At 40.2% G+C, this 22624-nt stretch overlaps 1 protein-coding gene and 1 long non-coding RNA gene across 8 annotated transcripts in view; one reads left to right on the top strand and one right to left on the bottom strand.

The window, feature by feature from the left end:
- The window catches only part of LOC144082969 (uncharacterized), a 100319-nt gene that overhangs the window by 7071 nt on the left and 70624 nt on the right, over positions 1-22624 (bottom strand). For both annotated transcript variants that reach the window (XR_013303422.1, XR_013303423.1), the window contains exon 7: positions 9312-9460. This is a non-coding gene — a long non-coding RNA (uncharacterized LOC144082969). The remainder of the gene's footprint in view (positions 1-9311; positions 9461-22624) is intronic.
- The window catches only part of gria3b (glutamate receptor, ionotropic, AMPA 3b), a 71329-nt gene that overhangs the window by 15371 nt on the left and 33334 nt on the right, over positions 1-22624 (top strand). For all 6 annotated transcript variants that reach the window (XR_013303421.1, XM_077610478.1, XM_077610477.1 and 3 more), the window contains exon 3: positions 10600-10839. Coding sequence is in view for 5 of the 6 variants with exons in the window: in XM_077610478.1 (XP_077466604.1) it covers positions 10600-10839 (240 nt within the window). In the remaining variant the exon portion in view is untranslated. The remainder of the gene's footprint in view (positions 1-10599; positions 10840-22624) is intronic.

Raw genomic sequence — 22624 nt, 5'->3', positions numbered from 1 at the left:
CGTATGGGTTGTGGGAGTTGCTATAGCCGATCCCAACTGATGTCGGGCAACAGGCAGACTACACCCCAGATTGGTCGCCAGTCAGCCGTAGGGCACCCAGAGAGACAGACGGCCATTCACACTCACAATCATACTGCCATCAGTGGGAATGGAACCCGCGCCTGCCCGCAGCGAAGTCAGGCGAGTGAACCCCTACACCACTAGGAGGCAAAATGAAAGATGCAAAATGCTGTCAAAAGTGCATTCAGTAGGAATTTTCACAAAGACAGAGTAAGTAGAGTAGAGACCACAGGTTTGCTACCTATGACTAAGTGGCTCTTTGGCATCCCTCTGGCATTGCCCCATGTGCCCATTCAGTGCTATTAAATCGTGTTTAAGGGCTAGCTGAGGGCCAAAAACACGAAAAATCAAAACCTTTATTATTAACTATGCCCCGAAGAAGTCAATATACTTTAAAATTGTGGTTGCATTTCTGTGAGGAATGCATCCAAATGTATCGTTGAAAAAAAAAAAAACAGTTGCCAACCCATGGTATGTATACATTTCATGAAGCACAGTGTAAGACTACGAGTAGTAAGCAACCTTGTTCAAATTTGTCCTCTGTAAAGAACATTAGTGGAAAAAAACCTGAATATTACCCACCCACAACATGGAACTAAGGCTCTTTGTATTCAATAGAGGACATTTAGAACTTTTAAATGATCCCAAATATTCATGGCTTGGGCATTGGGGCCTTTTGCTTGCATCATAAAAGGCAAGGTTTCCCCTTATGCAAGCTGTTAGTCAGAAATATACTGTATATAGAGTCACATTTTCTGAATCAGCATTTCAGTACCAACAAAAAACTTTTTAGTAGTAGATTTTACATGCTGGCCATCTCAGTTATGTTGGGCCAAATTGACTGGTGTGCAGTGGGCCTTTTGGGGGGGGTCCTGATTTTGCTGAAGTGTGAGCTTTTAGTAAAGGCTTTGACTGACTGTTCCCTTGGAATAGATTACAGCTTAGTCGTCGTCCTCTGTTCTCCCTCCCTTTCTCTCTCTCTTTGTGCATTTACTTTTATCATTCAGGGACAGAGCACTGTCTCAGCAAGGCTGCTAATAAGATGAAACGTGGCATTGGATTGGTTTGAGGCCGTGAGGAAGAGTTTTTTTTTTCCTAGCGTTGCCTTCAAGGTTAAACAATCGGTTCCATATCCCATCCTCTTTGATTTCGTCTATTGTTTTTCATAGAATGTTAACAAGATTGGAGAGTCTGGTGACTGTAATCAAGCTACCCCATATAAATTGTAAAGTGACTCGTTCCATTTTCACCCAATACGGCTTTGACATATTGTTTGATAGGAAAGGCTTTCGGGAAACGGTAACTTAAGTGTGAAAGCAAGTGATTCATAATAACTCCGTCATCCAGACCTATGTGACAGCCCCTTGGTTTTTCACATAGGAAACACCAATCTAAAAACCTCCTGGACTGAAATAACAAGTCAGGAATCATTGCCCTCACATTTTATGCATCGCCACAGAAATATGGAAATCTAGCAGTCCTTGCTGCACAGTCATGCAGATGAGTAAAAGAGAAAATGACACACCCAAAGCGGTTCAGCAAGCAGGGGGGAGGCCCAGTCCTCATAGATTACATACCCTTTTATTTCCGATGCCTTTTGGCCTTTTGTCCACACAAAAATTGTACCTCAGCACTTTCGAGAAACAAGGAGGATATATTTTTTTTGCTTTCGGTGCTGTTGTCTATATGTGGCAAATTTCTGTCTTCTGGTACAACAACAACAACAACAGCAAATTCACTCAGTTACAAACCTAGTACCACTAGCTAATTTTCGACAGACAATTTAGTTTCTAAATTTTTCGACCTGGAAGAGGTCGCACTAGAGAAATAATAATAAAATAATGGAATGAAAAAACAAGTCGCACTGGATGGGATGTCTGTAAAGGTAACACAACATATCCTGTTGACCTAGTGGTTAGCACATCAGTTCTGGGGTATAGGGTTCGATCCTAGGTGGTCAATCCCAACTTGTTGGCCAAATTCCCGATCTTACACCACATCACTATCCAATCTATTAGTCATGATCTTCAGCATCATTTCTTCACAACTTTGCCAACTCTGGAAGTAGGGGGCACACTGAGTGTCAATCTCACAGCGGTCAGTGTGAAAGGAAAAAAATACATGTATAAGTCACGCCTGTGTATGAGTCGCAGGCCTAGCCAACCTAACATAAGTGCGCAGGAAAACATGGTATATTTAGCTGAGGTAAGGAGTTTGATTCTGGACTGTCAAGACACAGCAAATACTGGGTATCAGGAATGTGCTTTGAATTGAAATAAAAAGTAAAATAAAATGAAAAAAAGCAAGTGTATGTGAGGCGAAGGATTTGAAAACAACATGAATTGATGTATACAGGAGGGGCAGAGAAACCATCCAGCATTTTGACATGGGGAAAATGAGAAAATATGGCCCTGCACCATCCAAGTAAGTGCAAGAACAAGCTGCCAGGTATTTTCTCCTGATGTTTACAATTGAATTCAAAACAACTCAAGTCGGCTCCTTGGCTCTGTAGATGAAATATCACCACAAATGTTTAGCCGAGCGAGACCAACTCCCTTCCAGTCAAGTTGAATCATTTTCTGAACAATTACTGTCATAAATTTGATGGGGCAGCAAGTTTTTTGTTTTTTTTTTCTTGTAAAAAAAAGGCACTTTTCATGACAAGGCCTTGCGTGCTCTGTTTCTGTTGATTTAGCAAAAGCGCATTATTGCCTGACACAAGCCCTGACCGCACGTGACAGCAAGCATTCAAACGTTTGCGTTGAGCTGACGTGTTGAATTCGCTCTGTTCGCCACTGTCGCGACCTGCCTGCATCTCGTCCCCTTTCCAGCATAGAGATGCGGATAAGGCCGTGGGTGGTGGAATGCGTCTCCACTCCTTTTAATGACTGTCCTTTCCTGTAACATCATGGGAGCGCCCGCTTCATCCTCGGTCAGCGCATTCTTCCTCGCTTCAAGCTCGCTTGCTCTCTCCATATTCATCATGCGACAAAGAGCACGCCTTGGGCCCGCAAAGTTGATTGCGAGGATTAGTGAGAGACTTTGTCACCAGCTTTCTGGGAAATCCAATTACGGAATATCATAGGCCTTACGTGTTTCATACACGGGTGAATCCTCCTTAAAAATGCACACAGGCGTGCTCACCGGTCAATGTTTAGCAGCGGTCCTCTCTCTAGTGCTCTCGTGACAATCTCCCTGAATGTGCAAGAGCAAATGTGTGTGTATAAAGTATGATACAAGGCCTGAAGCACTTTTCCTCCTTTCTCCCCCGCATTGCAGCAATCGGTGAACAGCATGAGGCCAACCAAGAAGGGATTGTTATTTGCTCGGATGACATCGGCCAGCCTCTAAGGGGAAGATATGGCCAAGGGTTTGCGTCTCTTATCTGCTTTTGCAGATAGTCCTTAATTGCCCGTGTTAAGGAGATGACATGCTGCAGACGAGGGCACGCAGCATGAAATTTCTCCATGCATCAAAGCCCCTTCGAAATGATTTTCTCAGCAGTAACTGTCAAAAAAAGCAGTGTTATCTAAAGTTTTAAAAGGCCAACATGTTTCAACAATGTTCTTGCATAAACTTTCTACCCTCTTGCTCCAGAATAATGAGTCTGTCACTCAGACAAGGTGCATCAAAATGTGGATTAAGAAATCACCGCTGGACGGTTTGTTTAACCAGGGATTGCCGCTCTCAGCCCTTTTTGGTGCACTCTTGTCAAACAATGCATGACACTAAGACCTTGAAGGTGACAATAAGTGTCAAAGGAAGATGGACTTGAGAGGAGCAGAGTCCCTTTGGGATTGCTTACCAGGCAATCTCCCAAGTACAAAACACAATTGCCAAAAGGCCAAGTGGAAAGCCATTGGGGTGGAAGGTAGAAGATAGTTGAATGCAGTCGGGTGATTGCCAAAAATGTGAACCACTACATACAGTACAATATATTGTGCAAACCGATACTCTTGACCTTGCATCAATTCTTTGATGCACAGATAACAATTTTGAAAGGTTAGTTGAAAGTTGCAGAAGCTTCAGTACTAGTGCATTTTACTAAAAGTTTATCCAACCTTTTGAAAATATATAAATAAATAATCAAGCTGGAAAGTACACCCAGAACCCGTCACCCATTGATCACAGAGACCAACCATTGCCACTCTTATGCACGAGAAACTGATTCTGGACTGTCAAGACAGTAGGGCAATTAAAGCTTTGTGTTTCTAGGCTACTCCGCTACTTTGACCTGTTTTAATACATGGTGTGACTGGATTTTCCTGTCAGTGCAATTCTTACTGCATGTGGTTCTGAATTTTGCAGACCCCTCTGCAGCAAGCTTGTGTCGATATTCCACTCAAGTAAACTAGTTTTGTCTGTCATGATCTAGGGTATGCCAAAAGTGTTTCTCTCGTAAAAAGTATGCAAAAGAAGCCAGTTGTGTGCATTTTAAAAATTCTGTAAGTTTACCAAAATTTGTCAAAGGCTCTAGCACATCTACCTGGCATAAGTCTAAAACTGTCCCACGTGGCATGAATCTAGGGCACTTAGTCAGTGGATTTATCATACAATGTTGATGGAATAAGGCAGGAAACCACTGTAAGAGAAGCCATAGGGGAGCACAAAATCTCTAGACTGCAGTGCCTAGATTTAAGCCGTGACTCGCATTTTTCATTTGCTACATACAATACAGTTTATGAATATGGACTTTGAATGGGACACATACTCCAGTATACTTTTCCTATGAAACCACAAAAAAAGAACTGAATTTGTGCACCTATTCCCCCTTTCTATACCCCTCCATCGTCTGCTAATGGCATCAGGAGCAGCCTCACACATTATTTGTGAGCGTCTAATTACAACTCCCTGGCAGTTACTACTGTGAAAATGACATACTTTCTGTTTTATAGGAAATGAAATAATGCTGTACACTCAAAATATGTTACAACATTTATATGCCAGTCTGCTCCAAAAAGTATGACAATATGCTACATAAATGCAATATTCAGCACATTTCCGCCAGATATTCTGCTTGCTATTTAACAGTATGGAACACTACTAAACCTTTATCCAGGTTTGTTTGTTTTTTTGATGCGTTATCTACTTACATATTCTGACTTCATAGAAAGGCAACACAACTGTAATCCATCAGTGAGTACAACAAAGTGTAGCAGAACCCATTAAACAAAAGGCAATACATGGGATTTGTGAAACACATTTTGTGTTTTGTTCATTCCATTTCAGTTGTTGTGACCATTCTATGGTATCCAATAAGTACACTTGATTAGAACAACCATACATTAGTTACCATAAACTGGGGTTTCTACTATAATATAAAAATCATTAAATAAGTAGCTCACATTAACAGGTTTTATTTTAGTGACCTTATAGTATGTGTTTCAATCTGGTTTTCGAACAGGTTTTGGTAGCCTTTACACATTTCAGGGAAAGAATACTGTCACAACTACGGTGATAAACACATTTTTCTGCAGCTCTTTTCAAGTAGGCTTTAATTGCAATTGCCCTGAAAGCATGATAGAAATAGGGGAGTTCTGTTATCGAGTGAGTTCACTGAGAGTTAATTTTGAAGATATGAATATGCATAAAATATGTCTATCAAAAATAAGTGGAGTAAGACGTGAGTAGCTGATGCAGCAGGAAGAGTGACATCTTCTCTTTAATGTTTCAAGGCAGCTTTGCCTTTCGAGTTAACACTTTGAAGCACACTGCACATCTCTATGGTGAGAGCTGATGCAGCCACCCTTAGGCACTTAGGAGCTATCTGCTTCTAACAGCATCCCCTCTTCAGGGCAGGTCCCGAAGTTGGAACAAACAGCGGGAAGGGAGGGGGGCGACAACGTGAACGGCTGACAAGAAGGAGAATATACAGTAATGTGCCGTTTATGGAAGAGAAAATAGCCAAAAAGATACGATCATCCTTGACATTTAGTGTGCTTAGCCCTTTTCCTCTCGGCGATGCAAAAAAGGTTATCAGGGTCTAAATACAGTGCAGGAAAGATTTTTTTTCTTGAATTCGCCCAAAGTGCCGGCAGGATTGCAAGTATCCATCCGAGCTAGTATTGCAGCGGGCCAGTCATCTCAAGTGATGCATCAGGAATGTAACATCCCTGTAGCACTACTCTGTGTCCTGATTACGGAAGTGAATGAGGGCGGCACAATGTGTGTGTTTGACCAGTGAACTGGAGATGGGACGCTTGGTTCCCTGCAGCAAAGATGGGGGAGGTGGAAGAACAGTTAGTTACAGAAGATGAGAGGAAGAGAAAATGAGATTAGAGCTCAAGGAATGGGCAAGAAGATGACTTATCGTTGCGTTGTTAGATCTCTCCATCCCCAATGCACCGATATCATTCACGCATATGCTTGTCTGAGTAATTTGCGGTTTTTGAACTTCAAGGTGACACTCGAGGGATCATCGGATTAGACTAAACAGTGTGATTTCTTCCGAGCTGTGAGGACAGTTTCAGCCTTTGTGTTTTTGCCTCCATGTGCTCCCCTTATTCAGTTTTATTTAATCACTATGAGGGATGAGCTTAATGCAACAACAGCCATTCTCTCCCCAGAGTGCACACGGCACTTTTATTTTTATTTTTTAGAAGGAGTCCAGCACCAGTCTGCTTCGCTGATGCAGTACTCTAATATGGAGGGAGACCATATGAGAAGGAATGAGGCAGATGCACTCAGGTGGAGAGAAAGAGAGGGAGAGAGAGGTAGTGCCACACTTGAAGACAAGGTTTGCTGCAGGGCAGAGCAGATGGCTGAGGCAAAAGACAGGCAACAAACGGAGAGGTCAGGATGAAGACTCAGGATAAAGGTGAAGAATAAGAGGCAGTGAAGAGTTCAAGACCTTGTGGACATAGACCCATAAATACAGCTTTACTTCCCCCTTGGCTCCAGTCACTGCATCATTTCCATATGTAAGAAGCAATGTTCATCACTCCATTAACTTGTGGCGTATTCCAGTTATTTAGTGGCGCTTCAGTGAACTTTTCATTTTATAGCAAGCTTCAAATCCTTTCCCAGTGGGTAAATAAATATGTAACACCTTACTGCCTTTTGCATAATCTTCTCATTATCAATAAAGGAAATCAGTGATAAGCACTGCTTTCCCTCTAAGAAAGAAAACCCTCCACAAGGGAGTAATGGTGTGAAGAAAGTTGACACAGCTTGTTTCAAATTTGAAATTACATGAAATGCATAAAGAACTTTGAAGACTAACTGGAAACCATAAGCTGTGCATTCTGGGAAATGTGAAACCTGAGACTAATAGCGCTGTTGGATAAATCTTGTATGCACGTCATTAGCATTGCTTCATACTCGTGACCAATCAGTGTAGTTTTTGATAACTAATTAACATTATCTACTTCTTTGATTGGTAAGTGTGTACTATGTGACTGACTAACCACCACTTCAGTTCAACCCTAAACAGGATAAGTATGGTAGTATTGAAAATAGATGGCTGAAATATACATCGTGCTTTTGTTTCTGAAAAAGATAGGAAAACCAGCAGCTTGTTGACAATTGTTTGTTTCGAAGTCCCTGGTCAAAGTAAGAGACATTTTTTTCTTAATGACAAGATGGCACATTTGCTTAAGGGCCAGTGATCAACAACATTGCTAGTCCCAATTTAAGGGCTCTCCGAAGTTGCTTTTAATGCTGTCTGCAGGATGCTGACACCCGTTAAGCCCAGCGTGTGTTGGAGCTCGTTAGTGGATAAGAGTAAGAAAACAAAAGGTGCATGCACACGCTGGCTTCATTGAAAATCAATACCATGGCTTCCATTAATTGTATGTAGTGCAACACCAACAGCGCTTGAAGTCTATTAATAGCATCCCCTCCTTACTTTAGGTGTACAATATAGTAAAGGATGTTAGGGGGCAAAGGTGCAAGTATAGCTTGGGTCATATACAGTGGAACAAAGACATTGTGCCATGCAGCAGCAGGTATTGATCATTTCAGAAATTGATCATTCTACGAATAAAAAGGTTTAATAAAAAAGCTTTATAGGGCACTAATTGAGCTCATTATCAGCCATTGATTGTGCTATTTAATAACGATATAATATAATTGAGACCTAGGGGTTATTCATTCACATTTTTGGTCACGTAGGCCATCCTTTTATACAGAATGTTAATGAATAATGAATGAACAAAAATGTGATGTCCATATATGTGGATGCCAGCCTTTTTGGGCTAGGTTTTCCTTTTGTTTTTGTTTTCTTTTTTCCCCCCATCACCAAAAAGAGTCAGTCGCAAAGATTAATGATCTGCGTATCAGGAATTATTATGTGTTCCTTGCTCACAGTAGGGAAATGACAATTTGTCATTGCCCCTCCCAGGAGGGCTTCAGAGCCTGTTCTGCTGACATAAACACTAACAGACGCGCTCGATGTCTTATATAACTAACATAAAATGGTATTAAATTATTCCTAACAATCTCTTAACATCATTCCAAAGTAACAAAAGTTTCTTTGGAGATATTTGTCCACTCATAGTACATCTTAAGTGTGTTGCAGTCGAATTGTAGCCACAGTTGTGGAATGGATGGATATTATTGCTGGGCAACTAGATTCATCCTTCATCAAATTGGGCCACTGTTGGTGACAGATTTAGCATTTAATGAACTCCCAAATGTTGGGACAATCGCCTTGACTATATGGTTATTCTTAATTGGTACTACTTTTACACACAAAGATGGGGCGGCCGTCTATGCTGCAGGCGATTGGAGCTGAATATCAGCGGGAGGCGTGGTATAGTCTGAGCAATCTGATTGCCAGCAATTGGCAGGAACGCAGGGAAAAGAACTGTTCATGTTCACGTTCCCATTTAAGTGTTCAGTCAACGTATCATGTATTTTTTTTTATAAAACTGTAGTACTTTCTGAAGTATAGGTTTTCCATTCTGCATCATTGTGACTATAGTTTGTACCATTAGTGTAACTCTAAATTCAAGAAAATATTAATAAGTTTAAGGAATATTAATAAAATTAGTGAATAATATTTTTATTTGAATGATTTGATAAGTGGGAAAAAGGTGGGAAGTATTTTAGGAATCTGATCAGTGGAATTGAATACTGTGAACTGTATATGGCCCCGTAACTATACATGCTATGACTTAATTCCTTTAAACTTTGCCAGAGTGTTGGCACACCTTTCAAAAATGTTCACCACCCATGGGATCACAAACTTTTCTACTACAACAAGACAGTGGCAATGAGGAGGGAGCGCAGTGCCATATCACACACAGTACCTGTTATTGAAGATCAGCCGCATTCAAAGCTCAACCCAATAAGCAGAAGGACAGGTGGATGGTGTGGCAGACCGAGTCCCTCAGGGCCCGGGCTCTGTCAGAACTGGGCCAAGTTAAGCGGGAGAGGAGAAAACGTTGGTTTCCATTCACTGCAGAAGATAACAGCTACTCTTAGTGACAATACTGTTATCCATCTGTTGATTCACTTATCCTATGTGCTACTTGGTGGAGTTATTGAAGTTGATACTCCCTGGGCACAGCGATTGCAATAGGAGAGATAGTCACGGAAAGGAATTACAGAGGATGAGCAAAATCCTGGCACTGACAAGATTGGTCATTGGCAAAGTAATCATGCTAAAGAATTCAAAATGTGTTCTCCTGAGCATCAGCGTGCCAAATGCGGACTCACCTTGAAAACGCAAGACACAAACTGATTCAACTGATGCAGTACAGGTAAAAAAAATACAAACAGTCACAATATTTGAGATGGACAGACTCCAGTTGAGGCTCACTTATATCGTCCAAAAAGCAATCTTTAGATTGAGAAGCATTCGATGTGCAACTTGAATGGCTAACTGCGGCGCAATCAGGCGCCGATGTTTAACAGTGCTGTTTAATGTGACACGATGTAACGACCCGTCCTAACATCCGACCATTGTAGTGAAATATTCAGTGTTTACTGCTGCTTGGGATGCTTCATTACCCAGAGGGAGCGCTTGAAGGTAAATCAGAGTAAGCGAGCTTTAGTTGGTGAAAGGCTAAGAAAACACACCTGTAGCGGGAATATTAGGAAGAGGTTTTAGACGGCTTGGAAATATATCTGCAATAAGAATGCCCAGACAAATGTGAATGTGTCACCAAGTGCACACTTACATTTTTAACCCCCTTAGGGGGGCTTGGATTTGTTACAGCAAAACAGAGCAAATGTTGCTGTGAATGCACCACGTGAGTTCATTAACGAGAGGGAATTCTGCTTTCACTTCAGGCACCAAAAGACTTTCCTAGGAGGTTGCAGAAAGACAGGCAACGGGGAGTTGTTCATTGTAGGGAAGAAAAAATTGTAAATGTTAATGTGTACGTAGTAGCCAGAAAATGCTGCCAATGCTTATCAAGTGTATCGAGGGGCAGCGGCAGTCACACCCAGTTTTAATTGGCTATTAGTGGATGTTCAAATGACCCAATCGATCGTTTAGTGCCTGAAGTGATGAGGCACAAGTTTTTAAATGTGCATACAGAATTTCTGCTGACACAAGCCTTAATCCGCTCGTGCTACTTCTTTCTCTTGCAGTTTGCTCCCAGTTCTCTAGGGGAGTGTACGCCATCTTCGGATTCTACGACAAAAAGTCAATGAATACCTTGACGTCATTCTGCGGAGCCCTGCATACCTCCTTCGTCACGCCTAGTTACCCCATTGACAACGAGGTTCAGTTCGTCATCCAGATGCGTCCTGCGCTCCGAGGAGCAGTCCTAAGTCTGATTTCCCACTACAAGTGGCAGAAGTTTGTCTACCTCTATGACACAGACCGAGGTAAGGGACAACCAAGAAAATACTCACACAACACCCTGTCATCTACCCTTGACATTTGAGTTTTACAACTTGATGACATACACCGCTTACAAATCTTTTTGACTGCTAATCATAAAGACCAAGAAAAGACCATCTTGCCCCATTAAGCGCTTTGATTAAAGGCGTGCATTTTGGATGAGCATGAAGAATTTTTAAACTGATTCCAACACTTAACCAGATTTAGTAGTGTTATATAAAGGCATTGTGATGTATCCCAGAACCAAGTCAAAAGTGAAGCGCAACAATTACAGATTTTTTTAAAAGCCGCAAGTCGGAGTATGTCGAATTGTTTGGGCCAAGTTTATTTTTGGGAGACCCAAAAACAAACATCATATATAATAGTAATGAAAATATAAAAAAAATACGTAACTACAGCCTAACCAACACAATTTGGTTAGCAAACTTTCGATCTCACTCCAAATCACAAACAAATGTATTAAAGTTTTCATCTACAGCATTGCTTCTGAACAACACCGCCAACTAAGTAGATAGTACGCCTAGAGTGCTCTTCCTGTGGCTGTCAAAATGAAAAGAGAAACATATGTCGCACATGAGTATAAGTCGTATACGCAAAAAGGAAGAACACAGTAATTATTTTCCTTCTCAGCACACAACGGAAGTCGGGAGACAAATGTTTGTGAAAAACTAAGCCATTTTTTCTTTTCGTGTGTATACTATTTCTGCAATCCAATGAAATGCTATACTTCAAAATTGTCTACAAAGTCAGGAATCCAGTCGTAACCCCATGTTGTATTACAAACCCATCTTGCTTTGGGAGTAGATGAATGGTGTTACTTAGATTTAAACTGACTACACGACAAATTGTTCCCTAAAATTTGTCTTGTGATGTAATTTAAAGCATACACGTGCAATACTGTCTTACCCCTCAGTGACACAATAAATGCTGCGTTGGCTCAGAATAGCATCTGCACACAAGAGCAAGCAGAGGGTACCGCGTAATACTCTCTAAGAGGCCTGTAATGCCTGAAGTGATAACACAGCTCAAATGTATACAATAGTGCTATGTTATGTAAATCAGGACAAATAAATCAGTAGCTCGTATTAACACATAGCACTTGAAGGAATTGTGTCTCATGAGCAATAATCTTGGGTACTTGGAACAGTTGGCTGGTTTGTGTCAGTTAATCGTCTGTTTAATCATGTTGATAGTAGATCATCTGTCATGGGAAATGAGGTATGTCACATCTGCCGCTAAAATGTTTTCCTTTTCGAAATCGGAGTCACTGCCTGCTTGTGGCTGACGCCCATTGTACTGCATCAATGAGGGCTTTGTGTTGTTCTCGGATGGAATTGCCTTGCTGACAATAGACTCTTGCTTTAATGCAGCGGAGCCTCATTTTTAGGACAGCCTGTCAACACGCTCAAAGTGTTCATTTCAGGGGGATTTCTAATGTCAGATGAGAAAAGGAGCTCATTATCTCACAACGGAATAATGATCCGCTCCCACTGAAACTTCAGCACCTGAGAATCTGGGAGGAACATGTTCATTCAACAACAGACGAAACCATTCTGTCTATTAGGGGAAACAAAATGAATGCGGCAGACCATTTGGCTGCATATGTTTCCTGACAATCACACGGATTTGAGATGAGATGTTACTTGTTCGCTGTTCTAACTGGTAGATAAGCTTCAAGCACACTGAATCCCCATTGGTCCTTTCTGTCTTTCACCTCATCAACCCGGCTCTGCTCGTTTTTGCTTTGAGGCAGGTTAAGAAGTCTGTCTTTGGGTCTTCTAGTCTGTTTCTCAGCTGAAGGCCTTAATCCACCGCTCAAGACTGCAGATAATGCGTGGTTAATTAGGGTCACTCTGACTAGAACATTCATCGGCTCTTCCCCACGGAGCCGAGCAACCCACATGTCCTTCAGCACAGCCGCCGCCATCCCTGCGTTATACCTACTCTACGTGTCTGAGGGCACGCCTGAACGGAGAGATGAGGGACGAGGCGGTTGGAAAACAAAAACAAAGGAGGAGGTTGAGTGAGAGTGATGCCGAACACTTAGTATAAAGAAAGTAGAGGGACCAGAGGGCATCACAGAAGGGGGGGGACGTGAGAAGGGGAAAACAAAACACCAATTCAGTCTGGCAATTAAGGCAACAGCAGGTGTGTGTGATTTACAGCCAGTTACCTGTGTCCAGACAAGTCCCCATGTACAGTCAAGCGCCCCGTGCAGGAGCCCATGCCAAGACACTTTTACCACGATCTCGGCTGCCCGCAGTGTAAGACGATCCCTTATTAGTGGGAGGACATTGGCCCCAGGAGGGGATTAAAGTCGTTTATTGATGCACTCCATCCAGCTCTTTGGGGGGCTTTGACACTTGGCTCATCAAGTAGACAGATGTGACAGAGTCTGTACATTCTCTCATCGCCAAGTGCAGCTCCCCTGCTAATATGGACACACACTTCTGTCTAAAGTGACACCCAAGCTATTCTTTTGATAGCTTTTTTTATTGTTTGTTTTTGTTTAGTAATCACTTTTCAGATTAATTTGCTTGGCCCTTTTAAAATCAAATCAAAAACTATCTTTAGTTGGAACAGTGTCAATTTTAAGACTTTGGTTAACATCACATTTGTTGAAATCAGAAAACAAAATAATAATCTGGATGATATATCAATGTATAATTGAAATGAAATCAAATTTTATTAAAATGCTTGAAATGTTTATTACAGTATATTTACAGTTATGCTGATATCTATAACTTAGATAACACAACATAACTTGTTCACCAAACTCTTGATTTTACTCCATTCAATATCCCATCCAAACAAACAACTCTGGAACTAAAAAATACCAAGAGCACCCTTATTGCAATTGTCAGCATGAATTAAAAATATGTAAAAATAGAGGATCTCGAGCTAAAAATACTAATATATAAACAAATTGAATGCAACAATGTTTACATAAGTCAAACATTAGTCACAGGACCAGCCAAACTATGAAAAACATTGTGATAACTTACAGTCACATTGTAGGAAATTATTATAATTATATATGGCACCAAAAGAATTAACTGTTAGGAATGATTTACGATTTACTTATTGTATTTTTACCTTTACAAACTATAGCCACATTATGGGATGCAATTATATGTAATATCTCTCAAAAACAGAGCATGATTACTGCCAGGAAACATGTTATGTCTGATTTCATATTAAATAAAAATAAAAATAAAAAGTCCCCATCAACATGTAAAAAAAGAAATGATTTGTGTCATATTAGCAAAATCCTTGATGCTGTGGTAATGGAAGCGAATGTTCAATTATTGTCTAAACGCTCCAGTTTCAGAAGTAAACAAGGGCAATAATAAATAACATCCTCTCTCCTAGTCCGACCCAAAGGTTTTATTCAGTCAATAGAGAAGATTAATTACAGCCATGCTTTTATCTGGAGCTGCTATTTGGCCGACAGAAAATGCTTTTAGGCCTAGCGCAGTGCTCTCTCTCAGCCACAAAGTGATGGCTCGTTTGCGTCAAGCTTAGATGTACTCTGGGCAAATGGAGGTAAATTTGTGCACCGAATGCCAATATCAGACAGCTGTTTGAAAGCAGACGCTGTGATATAGCACCCACACGGAAAGCAAATTGAAGCTCGGTCGAATTTGTTATATCGTCTTATTTGGGACTATGCTTCTTTTATTTTGGGTAATTGACAGAATGTACAAATGTGTGTATAGAGTAAGATTCAATATCCTAATAAATATTACCACTAATATTTGCTAAAATAAAATACTAAAATAAGCCTAATTCCTTTTATTCTCCTGTTTTTGCCATCCTTTCCAATTTCCTCTGCAAACACAGAAGCTGACAAGGGTGCTGCTAGATATTGTGGGGGTGGTCAGGTATGGACAGATAATTGCCAGTTCTGTGCAGCAGAGACAGATGATTACAGACTTTATTGTCTCTCTTGGGCACAATCAACCCCTGATTCAGCAATCTCACCCCAACTTGGTTTATGAGTCACTCTGTTTCTTTGTTCCTAGCTACCTTGACAATATCCTTATATGATTTTGTCATTATGACTCAACTGCTATACCAGAAACATTTCTAATACTCCTCAAGCTTGGCTATTTGGAATGTTCACCAACAACAACTTGAAGCAACTGCGATCACTCAAAGCTGACAAAGGAACTGTAAAATGCTAACATGATATGGTGTATTCATTGTATTTCTACACATCTATGAAAGTCAATGTTCAAGTATATAAAACTTCAACATTGCCCATTCAGTTAACCCTAAACCTGAATGTTCTTTTTAGTAGCATTATGATATTGATAGTTTTTTTTCCCAAACCCCAATTGGATTTTGACATGCAAACTAGACATGTCTATTCCCCAACTATATTAAAAACAATTGCATAACCTCTTAAGCCTGAAATGCCTGCTTAGCATTGCTGAGAAATGACATTTACTACTCTTGTGACAAGTGTTTTTTAGATGGGATGAGCTGCTTATTATAAATCATTCTCACACAAATAACAGCTGAGTCAATGGTTTTCTTCTGCCATTATTATTTGATCCGGAAGCATGCCTCTAGATTGCCTGGAAGCATTTTCTTATATGGTGCAAATCATCGCTGGGAATTCAAAAGCAAATCATTCGACTGACAAAAACATAATCAAGGTGACTGTGAACTCATAAAGCACATTTTTGGCCATCTGTCTTGACTGCAGCCACAGCAAATCATGGCAAAATGTCAGGGTGAATACCAAAGTGACATCATACTAGCGAGTACTGTCTCGATCACAGACATCGATGCTCCATTGGCCAGGACAGGAAAATCTCCAAGGCTGACCAATTGAATGAATTCAAAACAATCTAGTATTAAATAAAACTCCAGAGGACTAACAGTCTCTCCATTTAACTGTCAAGTTAAATACACATTCTTTGCTGATTGTTATGTCATTACTAAATAACATTTGCAGGTGTGTGGAGAAAATGTTTCACGGGGATAGTAGAGGTTACCTTTCAATATTGAGTAGTCATGCAGAGCAAATACACCATAGACATTAGGGGAATGCAGGAAATTCACACATAATCCATTGAGTTATATCTCAACCGGTACTGAAGTGGGATTCGACTTCACTGGTGTGTGATGATGAACATAATTTTGTTAAGCAAATAAGATGGTTCTTTTGTTTGTTTTTTGACCACACTAGTAACATGCTGTTGACAAAGTGTTAAACAAGCAGGCACGATAAATAGGCTCTGGCTGAGTTGGCAGAGAGACGTGCCAGCAAGACCAATAGGCTGTGAATGGGATAAATGGACAACCGCATGTATTTAGCCTCTCTCTTCTACCATGCAGAATAGAAAGAAAGAAACAAAGCAATCAGATATTGAGAGATTGTAACATACGCCAGCCAACCTTACACCTTCATCTTGTATAAAGCCTCTAATTGGCCATCCGGAGACTGCTGCCTATGTTGCTTGAACAGTCAAGCGATAAATGGCTCCCTATGCTCTCCTGGATGCCTTTGATGGCCCAACACATCAAGTCTGCGCGATAATTTGATCGCACTGTTTTGCCATCGCTTGTAGTGTTGTAAACAAGGCATGCGCATGAACTGAACTGGCCACAATCCATTGATTAAACTCTCAGAGAGACACATGAAACTGTTGTTTTTACCCCGAAAGGCTTTTTCATGTTGCTTTCATTTCTATAGTTGATATTTTCCTCTCCAGGTTTACGTGCAAGTGCACACTTTATTTGGTACACTGCTACAATCTAGAAGCATTCATTAACAAAGGCTGTATCAAACAAATACTGTTTACCAATCAACCTCATTTGGGTACCAAATTGGTGGGATTTTCTAAAAAATAAAAAAAATCTATCAAAATTATGAAATTGGCACTACAAGCGTCTTCCATAAAACCACTTATAGCAAGTAAATTCCGGACGATACCATTAAAATAATTAAATAGAATGACTTATTTTCCTGGCCACACTGCTTCCACCGGTGAAGTGACATTGTGATTTTCAAGGAATATTAAGTAATCCATTCAAAATGTAAACAGTGGCAAAAAGTATAAATATAGAAAGGTGCTTAACTTCTGATATTTGATATTTATGTAACAAACTGAAAAACAAGTGGCTCCCAGTTTAAAAAAAAAGTTGGTCTGCCTTGGAGGTTGAAGTGTTACGTTTCTCTGCTGTGAGTGTGTGAAATGGGAAATGTCATTATAGCCAACAATAAAAGAAAGTAATGAATGCTATTTGACTGCAAGAATTAGAACTAGATTGTAAAATCTCAGATATTAACTAATTACAGTCACCCAGAGCAAAGAATTGCATCTTTGTTGAATTAGTTTAGTGAAATTATATGTAATGTCATGGGATGGGATCCATACACATTGCAGAATATGTTCCTTGCATTAGGCAGCTCATTCCAGCCTCCATAATGGCTCATCAAATGATCCCAGTTGAGACTTTGCACAAACATATGAGTCGTCTGCTACAATGGCCTTCTCCTTCTCCTTCACGCCTGCTTAATAACAACTAAATTATGCATGCATCAGGAGAATGAAATCAGCTTTTACATGCTGACAAGAAAGGGCACGTCAAGCGGGCCCATAAAATGCACATGAAAAATAGTATTAAGGAAATATGAATGAGGTCATGGATCACTGGTGTTTCTCTTTATTTGTGCCCAAACTGGAAACACAGCTCATGTGACATCCCAATGCTCAGAGAGTTCAACTTGCGGAAAGCACCACAATATTACCACTTTGAAAAGAAAGCCTCCATTGCCTTTAAAAAAAGATGAGATAGAGAGACAGAGTTGTCTGTCACTGAGATCACACAATAAAGCCCGATGCTTTTCCAATTTTTTACAGGCGAAGCTGGCATAAAGCTATTCCACCACCTACTCAACACTAGCTTTAGTCGCCATGAAATCACTGCTTGGAGCCTTTGTCTCCATTCCAGGAAAGCTCTGAGTTCAAAAGCTCATTTGAATTTTGCACTATTGGATGAAATGGGTGGAGGAAACAATATATTTAATGTCTATCAAGAGCACAAATCTTTTCATTTCTGCTCCACTTTCAGTTTCGTCAAACTAGCACACTTGCCAATACCACAAATATATACATTCACACATACTCGATCCATGTTTATGTGCTTCTCGGTAGAAAGAAGGAAAGAAAACCAGGCAGAAGGAGATGGTGGTGCTTTACTAAGTCTGTGGGTGGATATTCCTCTCCCCTCTGTGGGTCCAAACAACACGCTGCTTCTGTTTGATTTGACATGTGCTGTCTTTTTGATTAGCACACTTGGCAGCCAAAGTGTTTGGGGTGAGAGACCCACTGTATACACCACATGAAAGCCTTGGCCTCATACTTTGCCGGATACTTTTTCTTTTACTTCACACTCCTGTGCCTCCAAATGACTTCAAATTTGTTGTTTCCCTTTTTGTGTAATGCGCCAAGTTCTGGGTGTGGTTTGCAAGTGGTTAGGAAACTACAATGATGAAAAATGTACTGGTCCTTTTAATAGTTTGTACATGTCTAGCTGCCTAACTAGTATGTTTCCCTTACACACATTCTTAGCTGAAATGCCAGACTTTTACTTATACTTACAACCATCGTATTTAATTACAGTATAGAGTTCATGAAGATTTACGAAGCCAAATATTCTATTCTCCACTGTGCAAAGATTGGGGGGGGGGGGGGATCTTAACTGAATGCTGTGAGCATATTTAGCTACAAGGCAAAGAGTCAGCAGGCTCCAAATTGTGTTTAGAAGTAACTATTTATTTTGGTTCACTCAAATACAAGCGAGACAACGCTGGTATTGTTTATGATATGAATTCTGTGGTGCAAACTTGGGAATTTAAAGAACTAATAATTAGCTTTTTTTATTTTGAGACATCTGCCTCATGGGCATCTATACGTTTCAATTGCTGCTCAACTACTTGTATATAGTAAAGAATTATCTTATCCTATAGGTATTAGTGTAGATTTTCTTTGGGTACTACTAAATACTTTTCCCTATCAAAATTACAGTATGTGAACATAGTAGGAAGTCAAGTCAGACGAGGTGTGCACTAGAGTTCAGCATGTAAATTGCCTTCCAATTTCAGTGGTGTGAAGTCCTAAAAGTGCCATAAAACCAAGTCCACAACTATGATGCAAACCATCACATTTTAATTTTCCATGTTGTTGTGTTTGATATCCTGAGATTTAAGACGATAATCCGTGAAGTATGCCGTTGTCACAGACCTTCATTTTTCTGTGCATTAGTAACCAAAGAATAGAGAACAGTTGTACATCCTTACAATTGGAGCTTTTACTGTATGGGTATTTCATTTGATTTATTTCAGAAATATAAACATATATGCGCTTATGTTTACTTACTGATTTAATTAGATTCGTAGTAGATTATGTTTGGGATTAGTGGGCTTTCTATCTGGACAATGAATTGACAGCGTTCAGTGGTTAAAGTGTCCACCTGGAGAAATGGGCAATACGGTTCTCTAATTTGCCTAGTTAGCCTGGGTCAACTGTGCAATATGCAAGAGGGTCAAGAAGGAGAGTGTGCAGGAGATGGAGGCCTGCGACACCCCGCGTCCAACCCTAATGAGAAGCAAGGAACCAGAGAAGCCGGGCAATGAGATTAGATGCAATTCAATTACATCTGAGCCGCCACGGGTGACGTTTCAAAAGTCATCCTGTTAAAATCCGACTCGCAGGCAAAGACGAGGACTGCTCTTGCCGCCACAACAAGACTGATTTATATGCACGCCTAGCGTCATAAGGCTCAGGCGAGATTTGATTGCCGGGATATGTCGGGATATCGGTTTAAAAGGGAAATGATTGAGTTTCTTTCCATCACTTCAGTGTATATGCACCTATGCCAGAGTTGTTCCAAGTGGGTGTTGAGGATTTAAAAAGCAACTGAACTCCCAGGTAGTGCTACAAATGTGCCCGTTCACACATTCAGATTAGACACTCGTACACATTGCCTGCCTACACTTCTTGGTTCAGCTTTGATGATAAGTTTGCATGGTCTGACTAAGGAAACAAGCAAGCACTGAGTGGGGAAAAAAACATAGCGTCTGAAGTTATGCAGTTACAGTTATCAAAGTCAATTTTTTTCTGTTAACACGCCCAATAAAAAAAAAAAATCACTTTTTTACGCTTCAGGCCTGATGCTGTGTGCTTCGATATGACACACAGCCTGGCACTAATACTTAACTGTCTTGTACAGTGTCACACAATATAAATGTCTTAGGGTTAAATGATTGGAACAAACAAAGCCTATGTAATTAAAAAAAGAATGATAATGGACAATGAATGAATGATAATTGCACAGTAAAATAACTTGCCCCCTTTTTGTTTAACAGTTTACTGTAATTGTATTTTATTCTCTTCATTATGGTTAGTTTGCATAATTACAGTAAGACAAATTACTTTTCTGTTTTTTTTTCTTTTGAACTTTTTGATTGAAAATGTGACGTTATGATCAGATGAGGTTACATTTTAGATCATTTTAGACTTTTCAAAAGTCTTCATAATGACAAACAAACGTTAATGCTTAAACTACTAAACTAAAAGTAATCAATTTCATGACAGACCATTTACTTTTAACCAGATCCCATCTGCTAATTTACATACAAATGTTAGGCAGGCAGGGATGGAATCTTTAAAGAGTCCAATTCTTCCCATGCACGAGGTTTGTGCTTTGCGACAGGCAGGTATGGAGAAGAATATTGGTTCTTTCAAAATAAAATATTGGATTGGTGATATTCATATTTGTTTGAAAGACTCCTTTGCTCACAGTCATTTGCATAATTTGGTAATCTTCCATGGCCAAGATTTGGAAATCTACACAGTACAGAACTGTCTCGAAAAAAAGCACTATAAATGAATCAATAATAAATCTAACAGGAAAGTAGAAGCAAACAAATACCCAAGTCTAATACTCTGTTAACAATGCATTTTCACACATGATTTGCTTATCAATTCATACACTGTGATTATGAGGGGGGAAAATGGTTCATTGATTCTTTTGCCTTTACCAGCCCTCTACTCAATGGACCCCAACCCACCAGAGAACATTTTAACCCAGTTAAACTGCATGACATCTCTTAATGTGAGGAGCTTTTAGTGCTGGGAAGCCTGCCATGCTATCCAGCTGGTTCGAGGTTGGTGAGGTTCTGAGCGTTTGCCTCAGGTAAATGAATAATGCATGCATGTTATTCAAATTGTCACTTTGCAACTTTGGCTGTAGGTATCACAGATGGGAGGAAGTTTAGCACATGGGAGATTGCTGCTGCTACCTCTATGCTCATGGGAAGGGTGACACTACAGAAAAGGTTCAGACAATTTCACTGCACTACCAAACATAAGTTTAGTGTTGTTTTTCATGAAACTCTGACCCATTTGCAATTGATTAAAAAAAGAATATAAATAAGTCTACATAGCCCTGAGCCGTTGACGTTAATACATAAATATGTGAACAGAGTCAGTGAACCCTCTGATCACAAACATCAGTGATTGAGGAGGAAGGCTTTTGCCCAAAAAACTATTTCACTGCCCAAGTCGCCCTGGCCAAGTTCAAGAAAACAGCCTACACATACTAGCCACGAATTAACCATCCAAATGGCAAACCAGTTTGTCCTTCTCTTAGGGAGAGGACCAGAGACAAATATTTTACTGTTAAAGGGAATAATGAAAAGAAGTCTGCTAAAGGGATGGTATGTAAAAGTCAACAGCATTTACGCCTCTAATCTCCTTCCTTGAGTCACTAATATGAAAATAGTGTGGCACTAGACTACTATTTTTCCAGTGGTGCTATACAAATCCAATTCTATTTAAATTAGTTACTATAAAGTTGAACCAGAAACTATAGATGGTTATTATGAACTCCTCTATAATCTGTTCAACTATCACTGTGACCAGAAAATTGTCAAGGGACGATAAGTGCACCTGTTCATGCAGCCACCATAAAAATAATAACAATAATAAGACAAATATGCTGCCTATAAACATGAGCTGACAACCAGTTGCAAGATAACCTTGGGTTCTGACAAGCAGGTGTCTCCAGAGAGAGCACCCTTGCTCTTTGGGACAGATGACACACTCTCAGTCGGTCTTGGCTATATTCACCAAAAGGTCATATGCTGAGGATGTGACTATTTGCTGCAGTGCAGGAGGCACATCAGAAGGGCAGACACACACTGAGCACCAGTCTCAGAGTGCTTACAAATGCTGGTTCTAAAGAAAAGGTTACTTGGCCATTCGGAAGGACTGCAAAATAAGGGGGGAAGTGGAGAAATGAAGAATTTGTGTTTTCTGTGGTCTCTGAGGTTGTTTGTTGGCTGCCTGTTTATTTAGATAAGGCCTTGCAGAAAAATAACTCATAGTGAAGGGGGGGAAAAAGTCATGACGCAAACTAAGTTTTGGCCACAGCTTTCGAGTGTCATTTGCATAACGCTTAATTGCTAAACAATCACCTGCAACACATAACATTTTCCTATATTTATATCACTACATACAGACTTTCAAATAATTGGAAAAAACACCCCATTTGGTAGCAATGTCTTGCAAAAGGCTATATGTACTCATACTACAATGAATTTGGTAATTCTGAAGGAAATGGTACGACTGCCGTTGACTATGTGAATGCTGTTTTTGAGGTGCTTTATTACAACAATGCTGCAATCGGCTGACCACCGATTCACTACGTGACGGGATCATCACTTATGCGCTTTTGAATAATCTGTTA

This window comes from Stigmatopora argus, chromosome 9, assembly GCF_051989625.1.
Source record: "Stigmatopora argus isolate UIUO_Sarg chromosome 9, RoL_Sarg_1.0, whole genome shotgun sequence".
NCBI lineage: Eukaryota > Metazoa > Chordata > Actinopteri > Syngnathiformes > Syngnathidae > Stigmatopora > Stigmatopora argus.
This window is presented reverse-complemented; position numbering and strand designations above follow the sequence as displayed.